Below are 25,157 nucleotides of genomic sequence, written 5' to 3'. Positions count from 1 at the left end.
ACTTTTAAGGGTGAACTTAAATAGCATTTTCTATTCTTATGAACGTATTTTATTTATGTGTATGTGTGTAATTATATATGTGTATGTATTTATATGTGTATCATTATTATATAATATTAGCCATTGTCTATTAACTGCAGAACATAGGTCTTCCCCATAGATCGCCATGAAGAATGGTCCTGAGCCACCTCTATATTTGTATATACGAGTATGTAATTAAATATAAATGGTTGTATATAAACTAAATTCGTCTAGTTCTTTTATCACAGTATTATATACTGCTCTACTCGCTGACATTGATGCTCCTTTCCACTTCAGGTTTGCTGGAAGAGAACTCTTGCAGAGTTAGGCTAGCCTTTGTACATTTAGTTCCTACTGTCATATTTTTGTATGTGTTATTAGTTTGTACAATAAAGTTTATTTGAATGAATAAATAAAAGAGTGAATGAATGAATGAATAAATAACTATTTATTTTTAAGCAAATTGCAATAGGAGCAATTTGATAAATAGGTAGAAAAACATTTTATTTAAGTCATCTATGACACACGTAAATTTACAACTAAATTCAGATATACAATCAGATAGGTTATCGGTATATTATCACTGACTGGGATTAAAAGTAGCCTATGCCCTTCCCCATTCCATAGAGTATGTGTATAAAAAATTTCATAGTTAAATCCAAAATAAACGAAGTTACGATTGAATAATCTTTGCAGAGCAAAAGTCAAATTGTGGCAAAGCAAAAACTTATTGCGAAAATAACCTTCAAATTATTTTCTTCACTTCATAAACTTACCAAATGTAAAAAAAAAAACATCTATATTTCTATCACCTTATTATATTATACGGTATATTAAGGTCTCTTCAAACGCGCACGTGATACCTCTAGTGTTGCAGGCGTCCATAGGCTACAGTGATCTTTTACCATTAGACGGGATGTATGCTTGTTTGCCACCTTCATGGTATAAAAAAAAATACATTATAAACATTTATAAATGGCCAGTTCGAAATCTAACATCTTCCAAACGTCAAGAAAAAAAATAATAAAATTAACTTTTAATAAATTAATACCTCTATGATAACGACCTTGCAGTTACTTATATAAAATATTCTTTTTTTTATTGATAATTTACCTCAATTACGTCTTTTCATTGTACCATTTTATTTGAATTAGAGCAAAGGATTATTGGCCAATCCTTTCTCCATGGCATATCCATACCCTTGACTATTTACTATAAATAGTGATTGACTGATTGGCATAGAAACAGAAAGAATAAAAATAGCATCGAATTTATCTACCACTTGTCTTATAAGCGTCAAGAAAAACGTTTATATTAAATTTCACTTGCATGACAGCGATATCATTATCATATGAACGTTGACTGTCCATTACTTTCGTGTTTCAACCGTGAAGCAGTTGTGTTTGCATGGCTGTGTTTCGGTTTGAAGGGTGGGATATAGCGTGAATTTACTGGGTACAGAGGAATAACACCTGAGTCCTCAGGAATGGCAACGCATGGGGGGTATCATGGGCGAAACAGTTTACTCTGTTATGTCCATGGTGCTGCTCATGTCTATAGGCGACGGTTACCACTTTCCATCAGGTGGGCCGTCAGCTTGTTTGCCATTCTAAGTTATAAAAAAAACTGAAAACAGGCCTCTCTCAGCTTGTTTGCCATTTTAAATATCATTAAAAAAAAAACATTGTATGATTACAAATTCCAAAACCTATGCATTTTACTTTTTTTTTTGTATTCATATGGTTTACTAGTGATACGGTCCGGCTTCGTACGGGTAGATAGAATTTTCAAAAATAATTTATAGCTTATGTTATTCGGTGATAATTTAGCTTTCTATAGGTGAAAATATTTTTAATAGCGGTTAAGCAGTTTTTAAGTTTATCCATTACAAACAAACAATTAACTCTTTCCTTTTTTTTATACAACACAGGGGGCAAACGAGCATGCGGCTCACCTGATGGTAAGTGACTACCACCGCCCATGATCACCAACAACACCAATGGCATTACAGGTGTGCTGCCGGCTTTTTAAAAGGGAAGGTTATGTTTTATAAATTTGGTTAATGACTAAATACAGCATATCGTAAATCTACTTGTAGACGCAATTCCGCATTCTAAATTCAAATATTTTAAATCTAATATGTCTACGAGACGTCTCATCGTATATATAGCTTTTTTTTTCGGAGCGAAATATATTTGTGATTAATATGTACTAGGCGGTCATAAAGTACAAAGAATACTAATTCGTTAGAGTTAATAACGGGCGCACCTACGCCACGGGTCCGAAATGATTATTTAATAGAAAACCCTCCACTCCCGACCGGCCGGGCCTCGGGGGGTGAGCGGGACCCTAGAAAAAGTTCCACCGCCACGTCTATCAAACTAAGGGACCGGATAGGGAAAGCCGTAGAGTTGATCGATGAAGACAAATGCCTTTTTTTTTGGAAATTTCACAGTTCACTCGTATTTATTTGCGCTTGAACAATTGTTATTCGAATTATAATAAAATATAAAAGTGAATCCGGATTGTAAAGTTCAGAAGTAAAACTTCATATCATTGCAACATAGGCTCACGGGGAATAAGTTGTTAGTAATGGAATGTTTGTCTCCTTTGGTAACAATATTAGGTTGACCTCCACGCGGTGCACCCTAGATAGCAACGTATTAATTCCTAACAGATAGATACACGTAAATACTTTTTTGTAGAATGGGCATTGCTGTATACTTGGTAATGTTCTGGTCACAACAATGGTCACCATTCTCCATCGGGGAGGTTTTTTCAGTTTATTTCCTAAAGTTATTTCCTTAGTCTCATAAAAAAAAACTGTTTAATTTTTGTCCCTCATTTATTTATTTTAATATTTATAGTTAGTTCAAATTTATATTTAATTAAATCCTGTATAATATTATAAATGAAAATATGCAAAAATGTTTGAATATTTATTTAGTTGTTCACGTTTAAACTACTTAATGGATTTTATTAGAATTTTGTATACAAATAGGTTATATTATATACTGACTCACACGATCAAAGCCGCAGAAAACAGCTAGTTCGTTTTACATCGTAAAATATTAATAAGAAATGTAACTCAACGCAAAGCGTTTGCTTATTGATCGTGTCAATGTTTGCCAGCCGCTGGAGCAAAATATCGCATTTTCTTCCTCAACTCGCATGCAACGTCTCTTGAGTATATAAAACTTCTTATCTCAAACTTTAATTTGCTCCTCAGTTTTTCACCCGCAATCGCGTTCCTGGTGTCATGTGTTTGAGGACAGTGGCGCTACAGGCGCATGCGGCGGTATGCGTAAACTCTCGATCGTATTAAAGCGCAGATGAACGAGAGATTTTAATGTAAGTCCTTCAAAATAGACATGGAAACCCAACATAGCTAGTACATATAGTCTAGACAGATAGCAACCATAGATAGAGAGCCTACCGTGAAATGTTTTCGAAATTTCGGGACCGATCGAAACACAAATTTGATGTGCGCGTAGTGTATGCCCACAAAGTAATGTTATGGGCATGCACTACACGCGATCAAAACTTTTTAGTCCGAACACCGTCCAATACTAGTCCTGTTCCATAAATTCTATGAGCCCAAAACTAGTAGGACTCGTATGCGGTTTATTATTACAAGTTAGAACAAACGATTATGTGAATTTGTGGTGGGCGCCTGCTACTACGTGTGTGTGACATGCGGACAGACGGTTTAAGGGTTTATTTTATTAATACATATTCATATTTGGATGTACCGTTATTGTAAAGCTATCGTTGTTCCCTTGAACGTAACCATTCAGTTTGGCTAAAAAACTCCATTGAATAAAATCTTTGATAATTAAAAATTGTGTCTCGTAAAAAAGAACCTGAGTTTAATTGTAATAAAATCGGTTATTTTGATCTAAAAATTGAAGTACTGAGCCGATTTTGATAAAATTTCTATGGCAGAAATCTGTAAGTATATCCTTTCGGATAAAAATAGAACTTTCCAAATCGGTTTAAAACTGACAGTTGTGTGGTAACAAACATACAAAAAATACAATCGAATAGAGAACTTCCTTTCATGTTCCTTTTTTGAAGTAAAAAGAAGGAGGTTCTGAATTCGGTTGTATTTTTTGTATGTTTGTTACCTCGTAACTTGTAAATCGATTTAGAAAATTCCTCTTTATCTAAAAAGATATACCTACAGATCATAGAAATTACATCAAAATTGGTATAGAAAATTTTCAAAAATATTTCTTCGCGAATAACGTATATTAAATAATAAGCCTACGTTCCAAATTTCAGCCTTCTAGACAGCAGTTCTTGCTGTACAATGATAGTCGTCGGGACAAACTATAGATAATTACATCCGCACAAAGTCGCGGCGGAGAGCTAGTAGAAAAAGTTGGTCTTTTCCTTCAAATTGGGCGAACAAGGAACAAAGTAAATTCGAGGAATACTGCTACAACTGCTACGCCGTAGCACATCGGATAACGTCTACATCGCAAATTAGTTCATTTTGTTCAAGTCGCTGTATGAAATGTACTTTATGGTGAAATATAAAGAAGACCAAGTTTATTTATTTTTTATTGATATCTTCAGCAGTGAATAATAAATAGACTGTAAAAATGATGACGATAATGATGATGACAATGGGAGACAGTGCCCCTATCGATTGCAATAGGAATGGTGTATCCTGAAATTAAGTAACATAGTTGCAAAAAATCATCAAGTTTCAAATGAATCTCGGTTCTTTTTAGAAATCGCTTAAAATTATATCTTCACCTAAATGTACATACATACATTCGTATCGAACTTTTTAACTTCTTAAATAAAAATAAAGTATATATAAAATTTTACACCAGTATATCATAGAGTAGTAAGAGTTATCATGTCAGCGCAGAGGACGAGGCTGTCAGTGCAGATTATATGGGGTTGAGTGTACCAAGGACTCCCGCGGGCGAGACCCGGCTGCTGCGTATTTCGCCGGGATGCAATAATATGACAGATATGGCATTTTTTAAATTTTATGATGCGTATTATTTTAATCCAATTTGATTGTTAAGTCTCGTAAGCACACCTTATATCAGTCAAGCTCGTCCTCGTGTCAGTCGCTCATGACTAAGGCTCACGAATTGATCTCGAAACCAGTCGAACTTTTTCGATCTAATCATATATAGTTTATTTTGATATAATAATAAAGCTATTAACTTTTAATCAACTTCTGTTAGTGATGATGAGGTCGTTAGTGAAATAATGATAATATTTTTTATAAAGTTCTTATATAAATGTGTTGAAACAACTAAGTAAGTTGACGATAAAAAAAACACATTATCTCAATGCCACAGCTTCTAATGATATAGAATGGTAGGAGACCAGTAGAGGAAGAAACAATGAGAATGAAGTTCGACCAGTTGACCCAAAATGGCGAATTCGGTATCAATTAACCACGTCGAAAACTATTTTCAAATGGGACCGCGTGGAGGTAAACTTAACAAGGTATATTGCTTGCAATAGGTATGCATAATTAGTATTAAATTAATCCTTACTATTATTATAAATCCTTTATAAGTCCATTATAAGTCCGTGTGGTTTCGGCATGGAATAGACCACCTTTTCCTTTCCTGTGGGTGGCGTAAGAGGCAATTAAAGGAACTTAATGGTAAAGGAATGGGCAGCAGCGTTCCTCTTAAAACATGTTTAAAAGCCTAACTGCGGTTGCCAACCCACCTGCCAAACGTGGCAACTACTGGCAAAACTCCCCTTATGAGGAAGGCTTATGTTCAGCAGTGGACAGTTAACGGCTGAAATGAATGAAATGAATATTAGAAATGTGAAAGCGCTTTTGTTTGTCACCTTTTTGCGTCTTGATAACCAATAATTATGTTTGGTATCATCATCGTCATATCAGGCGTTATTTGTTCAGTACTGAACATTGGCCTTAAAGGGTTTGCCAAAAGTTGCCACGCTTTGCGGGTTAGCAACCACAATCAGTCTTTGGTGATGTTTTAAGAAGGACGCTACTGCCCGAGATATGGGCAGCAGCGTCCTTCCTATCAGTAATGTGTTGCCAATAGTTGCCACGCTTGGTAGGCGGCTTGGCAACCGCAGTTAGCCTTTGGTGATGTTTTAAGATATATACCTCGTCCATTAAGTTCTCTTAGTCGCCTCTTACGACACCCACGGGAAAGGAAGGGGCAGCTTATTCCAGGCCGAGACCATACGTCATTAAAATTTAGTACGCCTACACGTATTATTCAGGTTGAAGAAGGAGATGAACTGCTATTTATTCTGATCAACTGATATCGGCCATGCGAACGAAGCCGCGAGTCAAAAAAAAGTAGGTCTAGGCCACATCCATATGTTAGCATACATCGGGGTTGCTACGCGTCTCCGTCGCGGGGACGGGCTGAGCTCCGGTAATGATTTACGTAGCTCTAAAACATTTATTGGAAGCCCTGTAATAACGATGTGCTTTTCAAATCCCACACATCTGATCTATTTTAAACAAGATCGGTGTGGCGCAAGCATTATATATTGAACAAATAACAAATCTAGTTAATCGTACTTATAGTTTATTGTTGTACAATATAATATCGTATTTTCTCGTTACGATATATTATAATAGAAGAGAAAAATATATGCAATTCGCGCTCGGCCCGACTTCACACTGATTCTTTTAAAAACAGCCAATGTTACTGTCACTGGTAATGTAGCTTTCTACAAGATTTTTTTTTTAATCTATGTACTAATATACTTGATAATTCGAATTTACAACAATAATATGAATATAGAAATATAAATCTTCCCTTTTCTTCTTTATAATATTAGTTCAGACTGTACTTATGTATGTAGCTTTTAATTTTCTACAACGATATTGTGAATATTCACAAAAATATAAAAGTATCTCCATACAGTTGCATACATTATTTTCCTATTGTATCGAAACGGTAAAATTGTATGATATTCTTCTAGTAAATTAAAAAGAACAATAAATGAATTTGTTTATGGACGTTTGTATTTTGCTATACACGATTATATAATATTATGTTCCATGCATGAGAATCTAAAAGCGTCTCCATATAGTACCTATATATGAGTATATTTTTTTAACTATTAAATCGTTACGGTAAAATCGTATGATGTCGTCTATTGACAGGGGAAGTTTGAAATACAAATTAATTGTAGGGTTATTAGTCCACAGCTTCCTACCTCTGGACAAAGGCACATAGGATACATGAAGTTTTTTTTTTTAAATACCTAGAAACATTAAAATGCCGAGTAAAGACAACGCAACTGCTATTAATATTTTGATATATTTATTAAAATAGAATGTGTAAAGAAATTTTAATTATTCGTATGAGAAGAAATCGTGGAATATTCCATTCAATGTTTTTTTATTCATTCAAAGTCCTCTTCGCACAACATAAATTAGCTACTTCGCATTTAAGTGCAAACCGTGCAGCGTGTGCCAAGTTGGGGGGCAAAGCTAGTCGCAAATAAATGCCAACTGAACCCTTGCGCCATGGGGTGGGACTGAGTGCCAACAACCAACCACCCCGTTGTCATTTACCCTACTTACCGTCGCTACCAGGCGAGCATATAACCTACGAAGAATTTTAACGGAATTAGTCGCGAGGCTGGCTGCTTGCCGCCTGCAGGGCGCCGCAGTAAATTCACCACACATGTACTAGGAGAGTAGAAGGCGTAGGGTGCGCCTGCCGCCCACCTCCACGCCTAGTTTTAGCGCCTAGTAGCACGAGGTGTCTACACGCAATGGCGCAAAAACAGTATTACCCCAGCAAAATGTGCTTTTTTTTCTATTGACCTACATAGTCACAATGTAAAAATAAAAAGTATCAACCATAAAATTACATATATAACTATAATACGATTGACGAGACGTTGAAATCAAGAACTTGAAAAAGTACATTATTATAAAGAACCCTAATAATAACAACGATCTTATCTAAAATGGAGAAAATTTACTTTTTTAGCAGATTTCACAACCTAATTAAGAAAAACATACCATTTTTTATTAGGAAACCCTTAGGCAGTGAAATATCCTTAAAAAATCGAGACTAGCACAAAAAACGACTTGACCCTTTCCAGTCGCCATATTAAGTTTATACTGTCGTCATCTTGCATAAGAATTTCCACAACTAATATAACTCTACAGACACCTGACTTATAAAATTCCATGAAACTATTAAACAATTATGCCAAAAATCCGAACGTGCCATGGAATGTCTCCATCATCGAATACATTTACATGAGATTACATATATAGATAAACCACAAAAATGATTAAATAAATATTCACTTGAAGAAATAAAAGTTTTACAACCAGAAGGCCTTGTTTACTCAGTTGTATCTTGCGACCTTGGATTGTCACAACAAAATCCATCTATATATCAGTGATTAACATCAATCCAGTTGTTTGGATATCCTTATCCTTATTGCCTTATTCTTACCAATACTATAAAAGTTTGTTTGTTTGCATGTATGTCACTACTTGACAGCATAACTACTCTTGTTTGGCTGTACAAACAATAGTAATATTGGCAAACACGTGTTATTTAACATAGAGAAGGTGGCTACTTTTTATTTGGTCACACGGACAAAGTCACAGTAAATCTTATGAAGAATATACTAGTATAGACACAGACACGAATGAAACACCTCCTGCTGCTTGCTGAGATCTTAGTGCTATACGAATCCTTTACAGATCATGTTTGCCTAGTAATCGGGAACCAGAACGAAACCGGGGTATTGATTAGTGTTTGAAAATAGCCATACTTGGTTTCAGTTATGCCCATAGATATATATAGAGATAGATAAACACCGAGAGCACTTTAACTTACGTGAACACTAAGCGTGTCTACTAAACTACTTGCTCAGATGTTACAAAAGCTATTTACCGATAGCAAACTCGCACTGAACTCCGTCCGAAAATACAATCTGTAATGTACTTCAAAAGATTGGTACCTATATTACACGATTATCTCCGATTCCGAGAATATGATAGTTTTTTAAACACGGATTTACTACCATGTTAGTCCCATATTAATATTATAACGATTCACGCTGCTTTTTCTTTGTGAACAAAAAGACAGTTAACAGCGAAATATAATCTACTTCTAAACACCGATCTGTATTCTAAATTCAAATATTTTCATTCGAATGCATCTTTGAAACCTCTCGCCAGAGATTGGTGTACTTTGTAGCTTTTTTGTAACGATTCAAGTTGCGGTTTTTTTTACATATTTTGTTTAAATATATGTTTACTAGAAATTTTGTCACATTTAATTACACTCAATAACATATAATAAGCCAAAATTTTAATTCTTGCTCATTTTTATTCTTGTGTCAGTAAGTTTTCATTAACTCTTAGTACCTTAACGACTTAACCAATCGCAATGAAATTTAGTATACACGTACAATGGGATGAAGCTACTTTTTAATCCGGTTATTGAACATATGTAAACATACAGGTAAACTCTAGTATAATATAATTAGAGCTCAAAACTGTCAGGTGAATTAGATAGAGTTGTTACATCTATTTATATGAAATCTATAGTTCAGCCTCACAGCTAAATCGGTTCAGTGGTTCCAAAATAAAACCCGACTAACAACAACAGAAGAAACTTACAAACTTAAATTTCCTCTGTATAATTCACTTAGGTATTGACTATAAAACGCCTACAGCTCAAGTTAGATATACTTTGAAATAATTCGCAACCAGTTCATGGAAATATACAGATATCGGACGTCGGTCGGGGACTCGGATAAATATTTTTAACAACCGACCCCGCTACGGTTTCACACGGGTGAAAATTATACATAGAACAATTTTGAGAGAGTCTTTATAAAAAAGTCGTTGGTACCTTTAACCCTCCCCTGCAGCGTTGCCAGATGGGGTATTTTTTTTTGCAATTTTAAGTGAAATGGGCATAAAGAAACTTGGATACTTTTTGAGCACTAAATTTTGGCTTAAAGTATGGGATATATTGTAGCAATGAAATTATAGAGTATTGAGATATAACCATAGTTGTCAGCGATAACAATTCATGTTTACAATGTATTCTATGATATTCATGGTCATGTCTATTCATGGTAATAGTTATCACTTTCCATCAGGTAGGCCGTAGAGCTTGTTTGCTATTCTAAACACCTGTTACAAAAACAAACTTACCGTGGAAAACACCTAAATGATAGTGAAATCTGTATTTCTTACCTTTGTATATTCTAATTTAGAACAAAGAAACTTTGTTTTACACTGTTTTTTTTTTTTATACATATTTCAGAGATTAAAACATTACTTAGTCAAAATTAATTGTCATCCTATAAAACACTTTATTCCACTAATATACAATTCAAATTTATTTATAGCAATGTAAGACACATTTGACCCACAATATCTAAATATTCAAAGACGTTCGACTGACCAGCCGTGTAAACACGTGCACAAAATAAATTCTAATTCACAATACAACAATCACATGCCAAAATAAAACAGACCTTAAAATCGAAGGAATAAAACACGAATATCGATAGCATAGTTATCGGTACAGTTGTCGAAAATCAACCCTACAAATGCTGACGGGGGCCAGAGGACCCCACTGTTATTAAAACGCAAAATCGATCATAAGGGGACGAAACTTAATTGTGACACGTTCAAGGTCGAACGATGCAAACGCATTCTTCTGTAGCAAATTGCTTTTCGAAGGGTGGATCTCTATCTTGAAACTCAAATATAATAAATCAGTAATGGATGTTTCAAGAAACGCCCTTCATTTAAACCTAGTTAGACTAGCATCTGTTCGATTTAAATATTCATTGAAAACTATTAAAACGAGTATTATTTCCAATTAAATTTTAATATTGGACAGAAAACGTTTGTATTTAAGTGAGGATTTTCTTCAAAAATGACTTTTCAGGTTTCATTATATCCATCAATGTCAGTCAGTGTCTATTTATTATACCTAGTGTTTAATATGAAAATCTACAAAATAATATTGGAAATATATCTCACTGATAAAAGATGAGATGATAGGAATTATACTTTAAAAATAAATAGAAAGTGAAACTGTTTATTTATTACCTCTAGATATTTTTATCGCTCAACCAATCGACTTTAAGTTTAACATATACATACTATTTTTGAAGTCGCCGGTAAAAACTAGTGAAATATAAAAATATTTACGCAATTGTAATATATGAAATGAATAATAAGAAACTAATTCTAATTAGATTATGCCATTATCCAAATATATAAGTATATGTTTCTTGAATTTATCGAATTATAAAATTCTTTCAAAAATATCGCACATAAGCGAAATAATACAAATGGATGTAGGTGTTTATTCATTTATAAATAATAATAGTAATAATCAAAAACAGTTTTTCCAAACAAGTCATCAACTTGAGCCCGTGAGCCCAACAGTTGACAAAATTGATAACCATGATAGCAGGAACATCACGGAATACATTGACACAAAAAAAATGTAATCTTAACAAAATTTCACATATTTCATATTAGTAAGACGGGACATACAAATCAAATTGCACCCAGTTTACTCTTACGTTTTGAACAAATATGTGATATGTATTTAGCGTGAAAAGTTAGCGGCCGCAACGTTCATCAAACATTCGAATGGTATGAACAATAACATACTGGGAACTAAACAAACTTCTAATCTCTGACATCAAAGCAGTCGCACGAGCCGCAAGTGGCGGCCGAATAAAATAGCCTGTTGTGTTATTAACAGCCCCTGCCGGAGAAAAAAGGAGGCGGGAGGGAGTTGGCTTCCAATGGAAGAGCTCTATAGGAGTACTTAACGTTTACACACTGCATGTCTACGAAGTCAAATATAGTGTATCTAATATAATATTAGAGACACCATATTTGGCTTCTTTAATGTTATCGTATTTTAATGTTATTATTATAAAATCAAATTGAAAATACCTACATAATTCTAAAATAAAGACGATTATTTGATCAAGTTACCTAGTTGCCTGGTTAACCTACCTATATGGGTATTTATAAAATAGCATAATGAAACTAGAGACTACATAAGAGATATTGAAGTAAAAATAGAATTAAGTGTCATAATAAGAGCAACAGAAGTCAAGTCGATACTTTTTAGATTTTTTTATCTGATTGTTTTTTACGAAAATTGTATCCAATTTTTTTTTTGTGATGCCTGTCTGGTATTTATTATTCAACTACACTTAAACAGCTGAACTGTTGAACTTTAATATGTTTACAAATGGCATACTTTTCACATGCGAAAAACTACGATGTATACCATAAATAGTACCTATGAAAATAATGTTTTAATCTTTCACACCAAATTCTTGGACAATGTTATTCAATTCTTAAGTACTAATTACTAATTTTGGATAGTTCAACTGTTATTATAGCTACACGACGTATTTACGAGTATGACATAAAAACTTCGATGTCCCTAGTTTAGTACAACATCTTATGTCGCTATCTCCCCATAAACACGAGAGATATATATTTTTATGCAACATAGAATGGCAAACAAACCCACCTGATGGAAAATTGTAACCGTAGCCTATAGACATGAACAATACCATGGATATAACAGAGTATACTGTATCGCCAGTGATAGGGTATCACTGCCACATTATACGTTGCCATTCCTGAGGACTATGGTATCTCTGGTATGGTATCTCTGCAGTCTGTAATTTAATTGCCATACCCTCTTTAAACAGCGTTACAAACACAACTGCTTCATTACAGAAACACGAAAAGACAGAGGTGCCCAAGCAGACGAATATTGTACAAAGTCTCCCTCTGGTAAAAAGCGATTTTTGTTTTTCATTAATCATAAATCAAACACCAAGTAGTTCTTCTTCCGAAAAAGATAAATATTTTTTAATTTTTTTTAATATTATATATTTTATAAAGACCTAAACGTTAGCACAACAAAACTATTTACGAGTCACGTCTAGCAGCACTACGTTTGTGTACATAGTACCCGAGAAAAAAGGGGGGAGGGTCGAATATCCCACAAGGGGGGTCGGCAATGGACTGAAGGAGCCCCAATCAATCTTACAAGTCGCACTGCGATGCGGGGGTCCGGGCGAGGGGGATAAGGCACTTTCGGGGGTCGAAGGGACGATACCCTCTTATGGACGGGCTACGACTGACCCTTCGAGAGGGTCCACACGAAAAAGGTCAAACATAAACTTTTTGTTAGACGGATATTTTCGTGCGTATTTAGTTTACGGAGGTTTGTTTGTTTTTAGGATAATTGTATGGTTCCCTCGATTAAGGTTGTAAAGGAAAATATTGTGGGAAATCGGAGATTATTTCAATAAAATAATAAACTAGTGAAATTGAATATTTATTACAGAAGCTTGAGTACAGAATATTAGTACAGAAGCTTGAGTTGATAAACGACAAAAATATTTGACTTTCGGTACTTCTCTTCTTCTTGATATACTAAATAGAAAAACATAATGTAATAATTTTACTAGCACTGTCTAAATATAATTATCCAAGTAACAAAGGACTCTACATTCTATGAATTTCATAAATTGGAATGATAAAACTTTATCTCATGGCTTACATAAATGAGTTTAGTAAAACATACGTCAGTTTTAAAGATTATAAAATTTAATTGAAATAAAAAAGTAACAAATAAACCAACATATTTTTGGTTGTTGTTTTATATTTTAGGGTTTATAATTTTATATTTCTTGAGTCTTTGTAGTTTACGCATTACTCAAAATATTGGATCTAAAAAAAAATACATTAATGATACCTAATACAAAATCTAGAATTCATTCTGTCATTTGAATTTTAGTAAATAATATTGATGAAATATGAATATTTCAAATTAACAATTTACTTTATTATTTTAATTATAAATTAGCAATAACTGACGTGGAATTAAGTACAAGAAGTTTATTTTTTTTTTGTGCATAGGTATATAAACAATTTTTACATACATATATTTTGTACCTTTCTTATTTCATTATATTATTATTTATAATTACGTTTATATTAAATATCTCATCAAGAACATTTTAAATTATAATAAAACATACATTTAAAAAATTGAAAAATACTATTAATTTTTTCTTGATTTTTTTACAATAATAAGTATTTCATATCATTAGAAAAAAATACTTATTGCCCTCGGTTCAGAAAATCTAGAAAAACGCTATCAGAAAGTATACTTGCCCACTTCTTCGGCGCGCATCGTTTTTGTGTCTTGTCTAATACCGTGACGCCCCCTCGGGCTGATGAAACCTCGTGCCTACCCCCCGTCGGCCACCCCCGGCCTCCCAGTTCGCCCCAAGCGAGAAAAATGAGTTAGAAAAGATGCGGCGCCCGATTATGGCGTGACGCTGTGGTCCTTTGTGCGGGACATTCGTCTGAATCAATCGGGGGTCGAGTAGGACGTTGCGAGCGTTACACGGTTATTTGTCAGGTAGCTTACATTATAGCTGTTATATAATCCTGATCTCCTAGTATTCCCTAATATAAACATAATATTCATTTATATTTCAGCTTGTAAATGACAAGTTAGCTGACACACAAATCATCTGATTGATGGAAAGTAGTAATCATATAGACATGAACAGCATCATGAATAGCACAGAATATGCTGTGACGTCAGTATTTTTATTCTATTTTACATTTGATAGCGCGATAAAATAAAATTAATTCATACAACAAGCGAAATTTCTAAAATCTCCAACTCTAGGTAAATTTTGCCCGTTTCAAAACTCTCTGATTTTAATAATTTAAAATCGAAACGCTTTTAATAATAGTAATAAGGGCGGGGGTACAAAGGTTCCATTGTACACAAAGGCGCGCTTGCGGGGTCCAGTTGACCACCGCAGCTTTGCAATGGTTGTTGGTAGAAGTTTAAGCCAGGGTTAAAACGCGACCGAACCCACAAAATCATATGTTTATGTTGAGAATTCGTTTATACGATCCTTTTACTAATATGTTGTTGACATGTACTTTAGTGAGTCGATTGGAAAGTACGGCATATAAATCAAAACCTATAAATTATGTTGGCACTTATAAAAACATAATACTGAATGTTACATGTTACTAGAACTAATATTATAATTTACAGAACTCACCTTATTTTCCAAATCGAGTCGTTCCTGGTACGCCATACTCCTCATATGTTTCAAATACGCCGTAGTAATGGGCACGCTGTAGTCCATCTCCTCTTCGTAATAAGCACCGTCAGGTCTCCATGGCTTTGGAAATCTACTGTATGTATTTAAATACTCTATACTCGTAGGTAACAACTTTTTCCTCGGCGGTGATCTCGATTTTGGAGGATCTTTCGACGTCAAATTTGCGACGTCTAACGGATTATACTTCTTCTCCTTTTTAACTTCAGTCTTAATCTCTTTAGCTTCTACGTTTTCTGTCGTCCTAGTACTTTTCACGCTTGGCTCCTCTTTAACCCCACTCTTCTGTTCTTCTTCATTTTGTTTTTGTGATACGAGAAGCAGTGGACTATCAGGTTTAACATCTTCTACGTCTATCAAACTATTCTCATCTTTGTCTATTTCAGGTTCTGCCTTCACAGGTTCTTCTTCTCTAATCGCTGGATCGACTGGCGATTTTCTACTATAATTCAGTGTTGAATCAAACCCGTTGACTTTCTTTGACGTAAGTTCTATATACGTCGGTTCCTGGTCTTCTACCTCTGTTGGCTTTGGGCTTTCTACTTTCTTGAGCGGCTGGAGGTCTGTGTAGTCAAATTTAGGTTCGTATGGATAGTTGGAATGTGCCGCGTCGATTTCTGATTCCCAATTTCGAGTGTAGTCTGTGGTGCAATGAGGTAGAAATGAGAGGTATGTCGGGTGCCTGGTAGGGGAAGGCGAAGGTGTTGGCAGTGGTGGAGGAGAGGCGCTGCGCGGACGCCGCGCGCACTCCGCACATCCGGTGAGGAAGCGCGTGACCGCCTCTCGAGGCAGAAACGCGTACGTCTCGGTAATCTGTGAAAAATATCCGAAATGAGAGTGTTTAAAAAAAAACACTATGTATACAACAAGTACATTATATATAACAACATGATTGTCCTGCTAATAATTAAAGATTGTGTCCCACAAAAAAACCTTTAAATGTGATAAAACTAGTTATTTTGATTTAAAAACTAAACTACTGAACTGATTTTGAAAAAATTTCAATGGGACCAATCTTTAAATATATCCTTTCAGATAAAAAGAAAAAACAATTTTTCAAATCGGTTTACAACTGACGGAGTTATAAGGTAGCAAATATAAATAAAAAATACTACAACCCAATTGAGAACCCGCTTCTTTTTGAAGTCAAAATTATACTCTTATTTGAAAATATTATAGCTAATGTCATATGGAACGATATAAAGACTCCTAAGATACATCCAAACATGTTTAGGTAATAAGAAGCTATCCACCATATAAGAAATTGGTAACGATGTCCTAGACGAATTGACACGATAAACCTAACATTTAGAGATTCCCTATGAAGCTGGGATAATTACCCAGGCGTGCTGAAACCTCAACAAAAATTAAAATAAAAAAATTACAAACATACACAGACCCTGAAAACATTACACACCTTTTTGGACTGTCATGTAATGATACATAAGTAAGTGTTCTGCAACATAACTTGTATTTTTTTTTTTATTTCTATTGATTTCCTCATTACGTTGCACCGTCAATTATATTTTCTGTTATTTCTGTCTACGGTCACTGGTAGATAACACCATGAGGTGTTAAATCCACCATTTACTCTATCTAGGTGTATAAAGTTTAATAAATTACTTTAATTTGTATTTATTTAATAAATAAATACACATAAAATACACAGAATCGAACATGGAACCTCCTTTTTTGAAATCGGTTGAAAATATATTTAGATAGAGATTATCTCATTGTTATCGCATAGAAACCTGCCCCTCTAGACAAGTAGCAAACGAACATCGATGGAATCATTATCGCTAACGAGTCCATGAGTTAAAATGAGACATCGGATGTTGCTATCTCATTTTATCACATGAGCCCGTCGATAGATTCGCTTGTCACTTGTATAGAAAACCTATGTTACCACTTCTATGGCACGTATACATTGTCGTGTGATCACGACATAGAATGCCCTTTCCTTTCCTGTGGGTGTCGTAAGAGGCGACTAAGGGAATTTAATGGACGAGACGATGAGCAGCAGAGGACCTCTTAAAACTTCTCTAAAAGCCTAACTGCGGTTGCCAATCCGCCTACCAAGCGTGGTAACTACTGGTAAAACCCCCTCTTATGGACGAGACCTACATTATAGATAGTAGTAATCAGATGACGGCTGATATGATGATGACGCCACGTAATGGTATTCAGCCTATGAATCAGTTTATAAAACTGCTAAATACAGTTTTTCTTAGTTTTCTCGTTTCTATATCTAATGTGTAAGAAACTGGACAGTTCCAGTTCAATCTTAGCTTTTTTCAACCGACTTCAAATAGAAGGAGGTACTCAATTCAGTAGGAAATGTTTTATGTTTGTTACCTCATCTAAAAGGATATGCTTACAATTTGATCCTATAGAAATATTATCAAAATCGGTTTAGTAGTTTAGTTTTTAGTTCAAAATAACTGGTTTTGTTACAATTGAAATCGGTATATTTTTGTGGAGCATAATCTTTAATTATTGCGTTAGTACATCTAGGTGGTTACATAGAATCACTTTCCTATTTCGTCAACATAATAGTAGTGTCCGCTCTTAAATAACATAATAAATATTTACTATGTGGTCAAATGCAAAACGATATGGCCGCCAGTACTGAAGGTTATTATTTAATCGCGGTATCGTTGAATTTAATTTTTTTTTTATTGGGAACGCAATCTTTAATTATTCCGTAGATAAAAAAGAAATTGGGTACCCGTCAATGGCAGGGTACCAATGGAAGGTGAAACGAGAAGGATGAAGACAGTAGCGAATAAACTGAGAATTAGTCACGATAATTTCCAGGGTGACCGCGTGAAGGTCGACCTGAATGATTAGTAATGTGGACCAGCATCTCCAATTCTAACAAACCCTTTCAAAGACTTTCACAAATTGTCGTTTTACAATACACATAGAGTCTTCAGGTTCTAGCAGAGACTCGAATTAGGCAGTTGCCCAGGACAGTAAAAATGATGGCGGCAAATTCAGATTAAGGGCGGTAGGTGGTAAAAAATGGGAGGATTCGGCCTATCCCGTGCACATTCGCGTCCCACTTGTAAGAGGTTTTTCTTTGCCAATGTAATAGATACTATCCTTACTATAAGGTCAAGGTCGGCAAATATTGTGTTTGCTCAGAACAACAAAACAGATAGATCGTATCCTGGATACTAACTAGTTACTAGTTACTATTATATCTAGGAGTAACTTGTCTATGTGAATCAAACAAAAGTCTATCACAAATTTAAAAGATTTCCTTTTTCATTTGCTTTTTTTCATTTTTTAATTTATATTGTTATTAAAGCGGAACAAAGCTATCCTTGAATTTATAATAAGACAAAATAAATTTTATATACAGCAAAAGCAATAATTGGACGTTAAAAACTAAATTAGACAACAATTTTTGTAAGTTACGTCTACAATTCGCATACACAGGTACAAGTTCTATAATAATTATAATAATATCACTTATTTTATATTAATTTAACTTACAAAAATTTGCAAAAACAAAAGAATCGTCCATAATAACTAAAGAATTTATATAATTTATTAAAAAGAAATCCTTGACAGACATTACCGCCATCTAGTATCAATTTATGCAAACTACAGTTTGCATACTTTGGAACAGACCGACTATGGAAACTAATAGTTAATTGTGCTCCCGCTAGATGGTAGTGTTCCAAAAATATACACAATCATATTTTTATGCAGTAAATTTTATGCCACAATATTTAATATTATATCGATTTTAAAACCAGAACCATTCTTTTCTTAATTCGACTTTGTTTGTTAATAATTTTATCAAAATTTTAATAGTGATTTGTTGCAGAAGTAAATATTATATTTAAAAAAATCACTTACCGTCCTGTAGGTACGTTTCTGTCCAGCATGCTTCCCAGGTCGTCCTTCTAATTCAACGTGAACCGTATAAATGATGTCGAAGAAATTTTCTACTATAGCCACCTTTCTATATACCGGTTCTTGAGTCGGCGCATTCTGAAACAAAAAAAAAAAGAGTTTTTATCATCTGTTGTTGTTCATTATATAAGTGTAAATTATCTTTTTTATTATGAAATATTTTTCTTTTCTCTTTGCCTTATATAGTACACCAAAACATTTCTTATATTTTAAAAAAATTAATTATGTTACAGAGATAATTCGATATTTTGTTGAAAATATTACAAATATTTAGTTACTTTTACATTGTTTTCAATAATTAAAAAATTAACTAATTATTGTGTTATAAACATTAAGCATAGAGAGCGCCATCTTTACCAAAATCTGCAACAACTTTAGTAAAATGAAGCATGGAAAGTATTCACCGGAGAAAAACAATCTAGTATACAATTCCTTACAGATGGCGCTGTATTATATGAAGCTAAATAAACTATAGATGCCACCACTGTCATGAAAAAGATTCGTGTAAATAAAACTTGTTAAAACTTTTATGTTTATAAATTAACACAATTGAATTACCTAAATAGTTTTCTGAAGTTAATTAAGTATTAATATTAAAAATGATTTTATTTTATTACTGTAGGAATATTATTGAGTAAAATACAAAAAAAACTTATACCAATAACGTAAAATAATTCATTATACAATTAATGAAAATTTGAAGAAGGAAATTGAAACCACACCTTTCATCGCACAATAATTTATTTGGTTTGCAATACGGTTTTATCTTTTAATAATATTTTTCTAATAATTAGCAATTAGTAAACTACAATTTCAAACCATAAATATTTAATACATACTTTTTTTTTGATGGGTGAAAATGGTATGGTGACCCCGCCTGCGCTAACGGGATACGCTGGCGGAGCACCAGTGAAGGGTGATAGATGAGAATGAAAACAGACCAGTTAGCCCATCATGATGAATTCATCAGGAATTAACCATGATAGTTTCCAGGGGGAACCGCGAGGAGGTCGACCTGGTTGGGTATATTGCTAACAATGGGATTCTCAGTCTCCATTACTAACAATCTCTTTCCCCCCTAGTATTTAATACATACTGTAGTGACTCGGATATTTTTGTTAATAAATTACAGAGCAATACACATAGCAACCGATTGCAAGGGATTGTTAGTAATGGGGTCAAATAGCCCCATTAAAAAAAAATATTTGTGTCAGGATATTTTATCTTGAATTGTCATTTTTGACATTTGAGCTTTCTCTCACTATACTGTATACTCTGGCTCTTCTCTCGTCTGGCAATTTGTACCAAATGACCATGTCTAAATTTTGAATTATTATCGTGGTCCATTTTATTGAAATATTCACCCTCATCCCGCAACTGAACTAAGCCTATGTTGCCATAAGTAATCCTCAAAGTGAATCACGTATCTAATTAGTGCAATGAATTACCCGCGGACAGCAATTAGCTGCGCCGGGGATCGCGGGACTGTAATTAGCCCGGCCCGGGATCGCCGCCGTAATTAGCCGGACGAGTCAGGACTCGGGGGCCGTTGTAATTACGGGATCCATTGCGGGCCGGCTTCGAAAATCGGCGGGATAAACGCCGGCGACGGATTTACGTATGTCATTATCAACTGTTTTGATTTATGCTGCCCTAGTACAAAACTTCATATAGGTTATTTTTAAGCGACTAAATCGAGGAGAATGTTTTTTTATTTTTATTTTATTACGTCGCCATCTGAACCCGTTTGAATGATTCCTTTTACAATCTCTTTTGATTTTATATTTTTTTTTTTATTGCATACTCGAAGTATTACGAAACAATACACTTGTAGACAGACTCGATTCCGAGTACTGAAAAGTATTCTTAAATGTGTCAACAAATTTCTTATCATTATTTGTTTTAATATAATTACCCACTGGTCTCTATACACTTTATTTTTTTTTTGCACAATTTAATCACAAAAACACATCTTTTTTTTTTAATAGGTGAGAATGGAATAGTAATTCCGCCTGCGCTATCAGTATACGCTGGTGGGGCACCAGTGAGAGATGAGAAGGTGAGGGTGAAAACAGACCAGTTGGCCCATAGTGACGAATTCATAAACAATAATATACAATTATACAATTTACTTAGGTCTATCCTACAGGGTTAATTGTATCGGCCGAAAGCCAGCGACCCGTGAATATTTCATGAAATTGAACATTTTGCCTCAAGAAACGAATAATTATGAAAATTTGACTTATTTCATTTTGTCCCTCGCCATCGGGTAAGTTTTCCCTTGGTTGAATTAAAAATGTCTACCTAAATAACTATAGATTTTGCTTTTATGAATAACCTATGGAATAGATTACTTCTAAAAGGTATATCAAAATAAAACATACACCAAATACAGTTAATTACGAAAATCCATTCCAATTTGTTACAGTAATGCTTGCATGATGCTAGAACAATAATAGAGAGAAACAGAAAAAAGAAAGAGAGAGACAGAGAAAATTGTAATCATTATTATTTCTACCGACTTCTAAAAGAAGAAGGTACTCAATTCGGTTGTATTATTTTTATTTTTGCTAATTCGTAACTTCGTCAATTCTAAACCGATTTGGATTTTTTTATCTGAAGGGATATACTTAAATATTGATCCTATAGACTTTTTTTTCAAAATCGGTTGAGTAGTTTAATTTTTAAATAAAAATCACTGGTTTTACCACAATTGAAGTCGGTTATCTGTGAAATAGAATCTTTAATTATTAAGATGCTAGTCCTTTTATTATTGATGCCAATTAACTCCTCTCTTTTTGTGAGTAGGCAAAGTAGATAAATCTTTATCTAAGATATCATTTCAGGGTACGATCGGACTGTTAAAGAAGATAAAATAGCCCCAAAAATAATTAAAAATTGTCCCCACAAAAAAAACCCACTTCAATAAACAAATTTTGATAATATTTCTATGGTAACAATCTGTAAGTATATCCGTTTAAATAAAAAAAAAGTATTTTCCAAATCTGTTTAGAACTGACGGAGTTATGAGGTGACAAACAAACAAATACAACCGAAAGGAAAACCTCCATCTTTTTGAAGTTGATTGAAAAAGAAAAAGATGCCAGTCCACCCTTGGACATGCTAACGGCAATCAGGAGGCCAAGCAACAAAATCTTTCGTACGCAAACCGAACAGTACCGAGACAGGAGACGGGACAATTTAATTTCGAGATACAAATAGAGTTTGAGTCCCGCGACTTGGCATATTCCCGGAAGAGAACCCAACCCCTAATTTTAAGAGGAAAAATATTTCAAAAAAACAGTTAACCGAATTGCAAATATAAAATGAATAAAACAAGTCTCCTGAAGAAGAAGTCAAAATATGAAAATAACAATTGTTCTTCGTATAAACTCGTATACTAGTACTGATATACTAGTGATCCGCCCCGGCTTCGCACGAGTAGATAAAATTTTCGAAAATAATATATAACCTATCTTACTTATTAGCAATGTAGTTTTCTATAGGTGATTTTTTTTTAATCGGCTGAGTAGTTTTTAATTTTATCCATTACAAACATACAAAGATGAAAAAAAAAATCGGATGGTTGTATTTTTTTGACAATTTTTTCATTTTTTTTTAATTCATAAGAACTTCAAAGTTCTTCAGATATTTTTTTTAACAAGAACACTAAATGTTTGGAATATTCAATATTTTCTACGTTTTTCGATGTTTTTAGGTTTACTAGATATTGAATATTTCACTATTTTCCATGGACGTAGCTAAAAAGAGAGCGTTGAGGAGCAATGCCCTACCTTAAAAGACTCAATGAAAAACCTTAAAATGAAATGCCTTAAGAATATTCGATAGATTCCCTTTTACAAAGTCACTTAATTATGGCTTCTGCCCTACCAAAAAGTTCTTTTGCCCTACCTTAAACTTCGATTTAGCTACGGCCCTGCTATCTCCTTATAGTATCCTTACATGTGTCATAAAAAACAAATACGAGACGAAACAGAGGTATCATCAAAGATGCTTATCAGCGCCCGTGTGGGTTACAACGGGCCGAGGCGGGACTAATGGCTTTACCAATTACGCGGGCGAGGCAGACACCGCGCTATCCCGCCATCCCGCGCCATTCCGCGCCATTCGACGCCATTGCACGCCATTCCGCGCCAGCCCGCCAATTAGATGAGCGCCGCGCTCGTAACGCTAGAGTCGCGCCCGGTTTTAGTTCAATTAATAGTTCACTCGACAGAACTAGTTCATTTCGCTCCCTTGTCCAAGAATTGGTAACTAACATTATTGGTTTAACTCCCCAACGCTTACTTGTATTTCCGTTTTGTAACTTTTTTACATGATAATTTCTAAATACACACTACAGATGTATGAAGTTGGCAACAGAGTCACTAAACTCTCAAAAACTTGTAATGGTTAGATTAATGTAATGGATTTTTTTTTATAACACTGAGGTGGCAAACAAGCATACGGGCCACCTGATATTGAGCGGTTATCGTAGCCTATGAACGCCTGTAATACCAGGGGCATTACACACGCGTTGCCGACCATGAGGTAAACTTTTTATCCATGTTTTGAAGAACCGTTTTTCTAACCTTAACTACGGCATTAATACAGTTAATTTTTAGTAATTAAGTTTTTTTAAATAATAAATGTTATGTGAAAACGGTAATCCATTAACAGATTGTAGACTTAGACAAGACTAGATTATTTTGCAGAAGTAAATTGAAATCATTACATTTTTTTGCCTTTGAAAATGAAATAGTAACCCTGTGTGCATAATTTGTTGGTGGAGTAATAAAGTCAAATAAGTTGCCCTACTGTATTGTGTGGAATTCGTATCCGTATCCTTGTGATTCCGACACAGAATAGGCTACCCATTCTTCTAATGTGGGCGTCATGAGAGGCGACTAAAGCAACTTAATTGTAGAGCGATGGGCAGCAGCGTCCCTCTTAAAACATCTCAAAAGCCTAACTGCGCTTGCCAACCTACCTGCCAAGCGTGAGAACTATTGGCAACACTCCTTTTATGGGGAAGACTTATGTTCAGCAGTGGACAGTTCACGGCTGAAATGATAAATGATGATGATTGTAATAAATTCACTAAGAGTTAATCACGATGGTTTTCAAGGGTGACCGCGTGGAGGTCTAACTAAAAATGTGTATTGCTAGCAATGGGAACGTCAATCCCCGTTACAAAAAATCCCCATTCTCCCTAATCATTACCTTTGCTCTCACAGCGACTCACTCATTCGTACATACAGCTCACCACCCGAAAACGTTCACGGCACAACCCTAGCCCTCTCTCCGTCCCAAGAAACATCTCGGCGAGACGATTCACCCGCTAAATAAAAATAAATTGTACAAAATATTGTCAGCCATTCTGGAAACACGCCGCGCCGACGGCGACGGGCTGAACACAGTCCCTGAAGTTTTATCGCTGTTATATTAGAATGCAAGTTTGTATGCTTATTCCAGTGAAACATTGCCACAGATTACTACCGAGTCTCCGGTGAAATATCCTGTTACTTTCAGCGATAAACACCGTTAACAAAACAAATTTATCCGAATGACGGCGGTAAGCTCATCCTTTGCCGCATTGTATCATAATATGCCAGGAGAAATGCACTCATGTAAAAGTTGCTACCACTAATGGGTGATTCTAAATGGCACTAATCACCATATATGACGTAGGTTAGGAATTTTGAGTTTTACTTGGATGATAAACTAGCTTTTGCCCGCTGCTTCGTACGCGTGGCTTTCAGAAATAGGTAAACTAATAAAATAGACTACTCCTAGATGCCGTATCAAAATAAAACATACACTAGATTTTAAATTAGACCTTCAGGATATCAACTGTGAAAACCGCATCCAATTTGGTGTAGTAGTTTTTGTGCGATGTCTGAACAAATATATGTATAGACAGACAAAATAAAAAAAAAATAGCATCTGTTAGTCTTATTAAGAACCCCATATCTCCCACACAGACACCCTTAAAATCATCATGGTTAATTCTTCGTCCCAATAGATCAATTAAT

General features: G+C 34.6%; 1 protein-coding gene across 4 annotated transcripts in view; it reads right to left on the bottom strand.

The window, feature by feature from the left end:
- Positions 1-25,157, bottom strand: part of LOC113511027 (nucleolar protein 4) — a 226,685-nt gene that overhangs the window by 95,565 nt on the left and 105,963 nt on the right. For all 4 annotated transcript variants that reach the window (XM_026894589.3, XM_026894588.3, XM_026894587.3 and 1 more), the window contains exons 3-4: positions 19,066-19,200; positions 15,136-16,008 (exon numbers count right to left, since the gene is read on the bottom strand). In XM_026894589.3, the coding sequence (XP_026750390.2) occupies positions 15,136-16,008; positions 19,066-19,200 (1,008 nt within the window). The remainder of the gene's footprint in view (positions 1-15,135; positions 16,009-19,065; positions 19,201-25,157) is intronic.

Source organism: Galleria mellonella, unplaced genomic scaffold, assembly GCF_026898425.1.
Source record: "Galleria mellonella isolate WM207_F2 unplaced genomic scaffold, CSIRO_AGI_GalMel_v1 utg133, whole genome shotgun sequence".
Classification (NCBI taxonomy): Eukaryota; Metazoa; Arthropoda; class Insecta; order Lepidoptera; family Pyralidae; genus Galleria; species Galleria mellonella.
The sequence above is the reverse complement of the archived record's forward strand: the minus strand, read 5'-3'. Positions and strand labels throughout refer to the sequence as shown.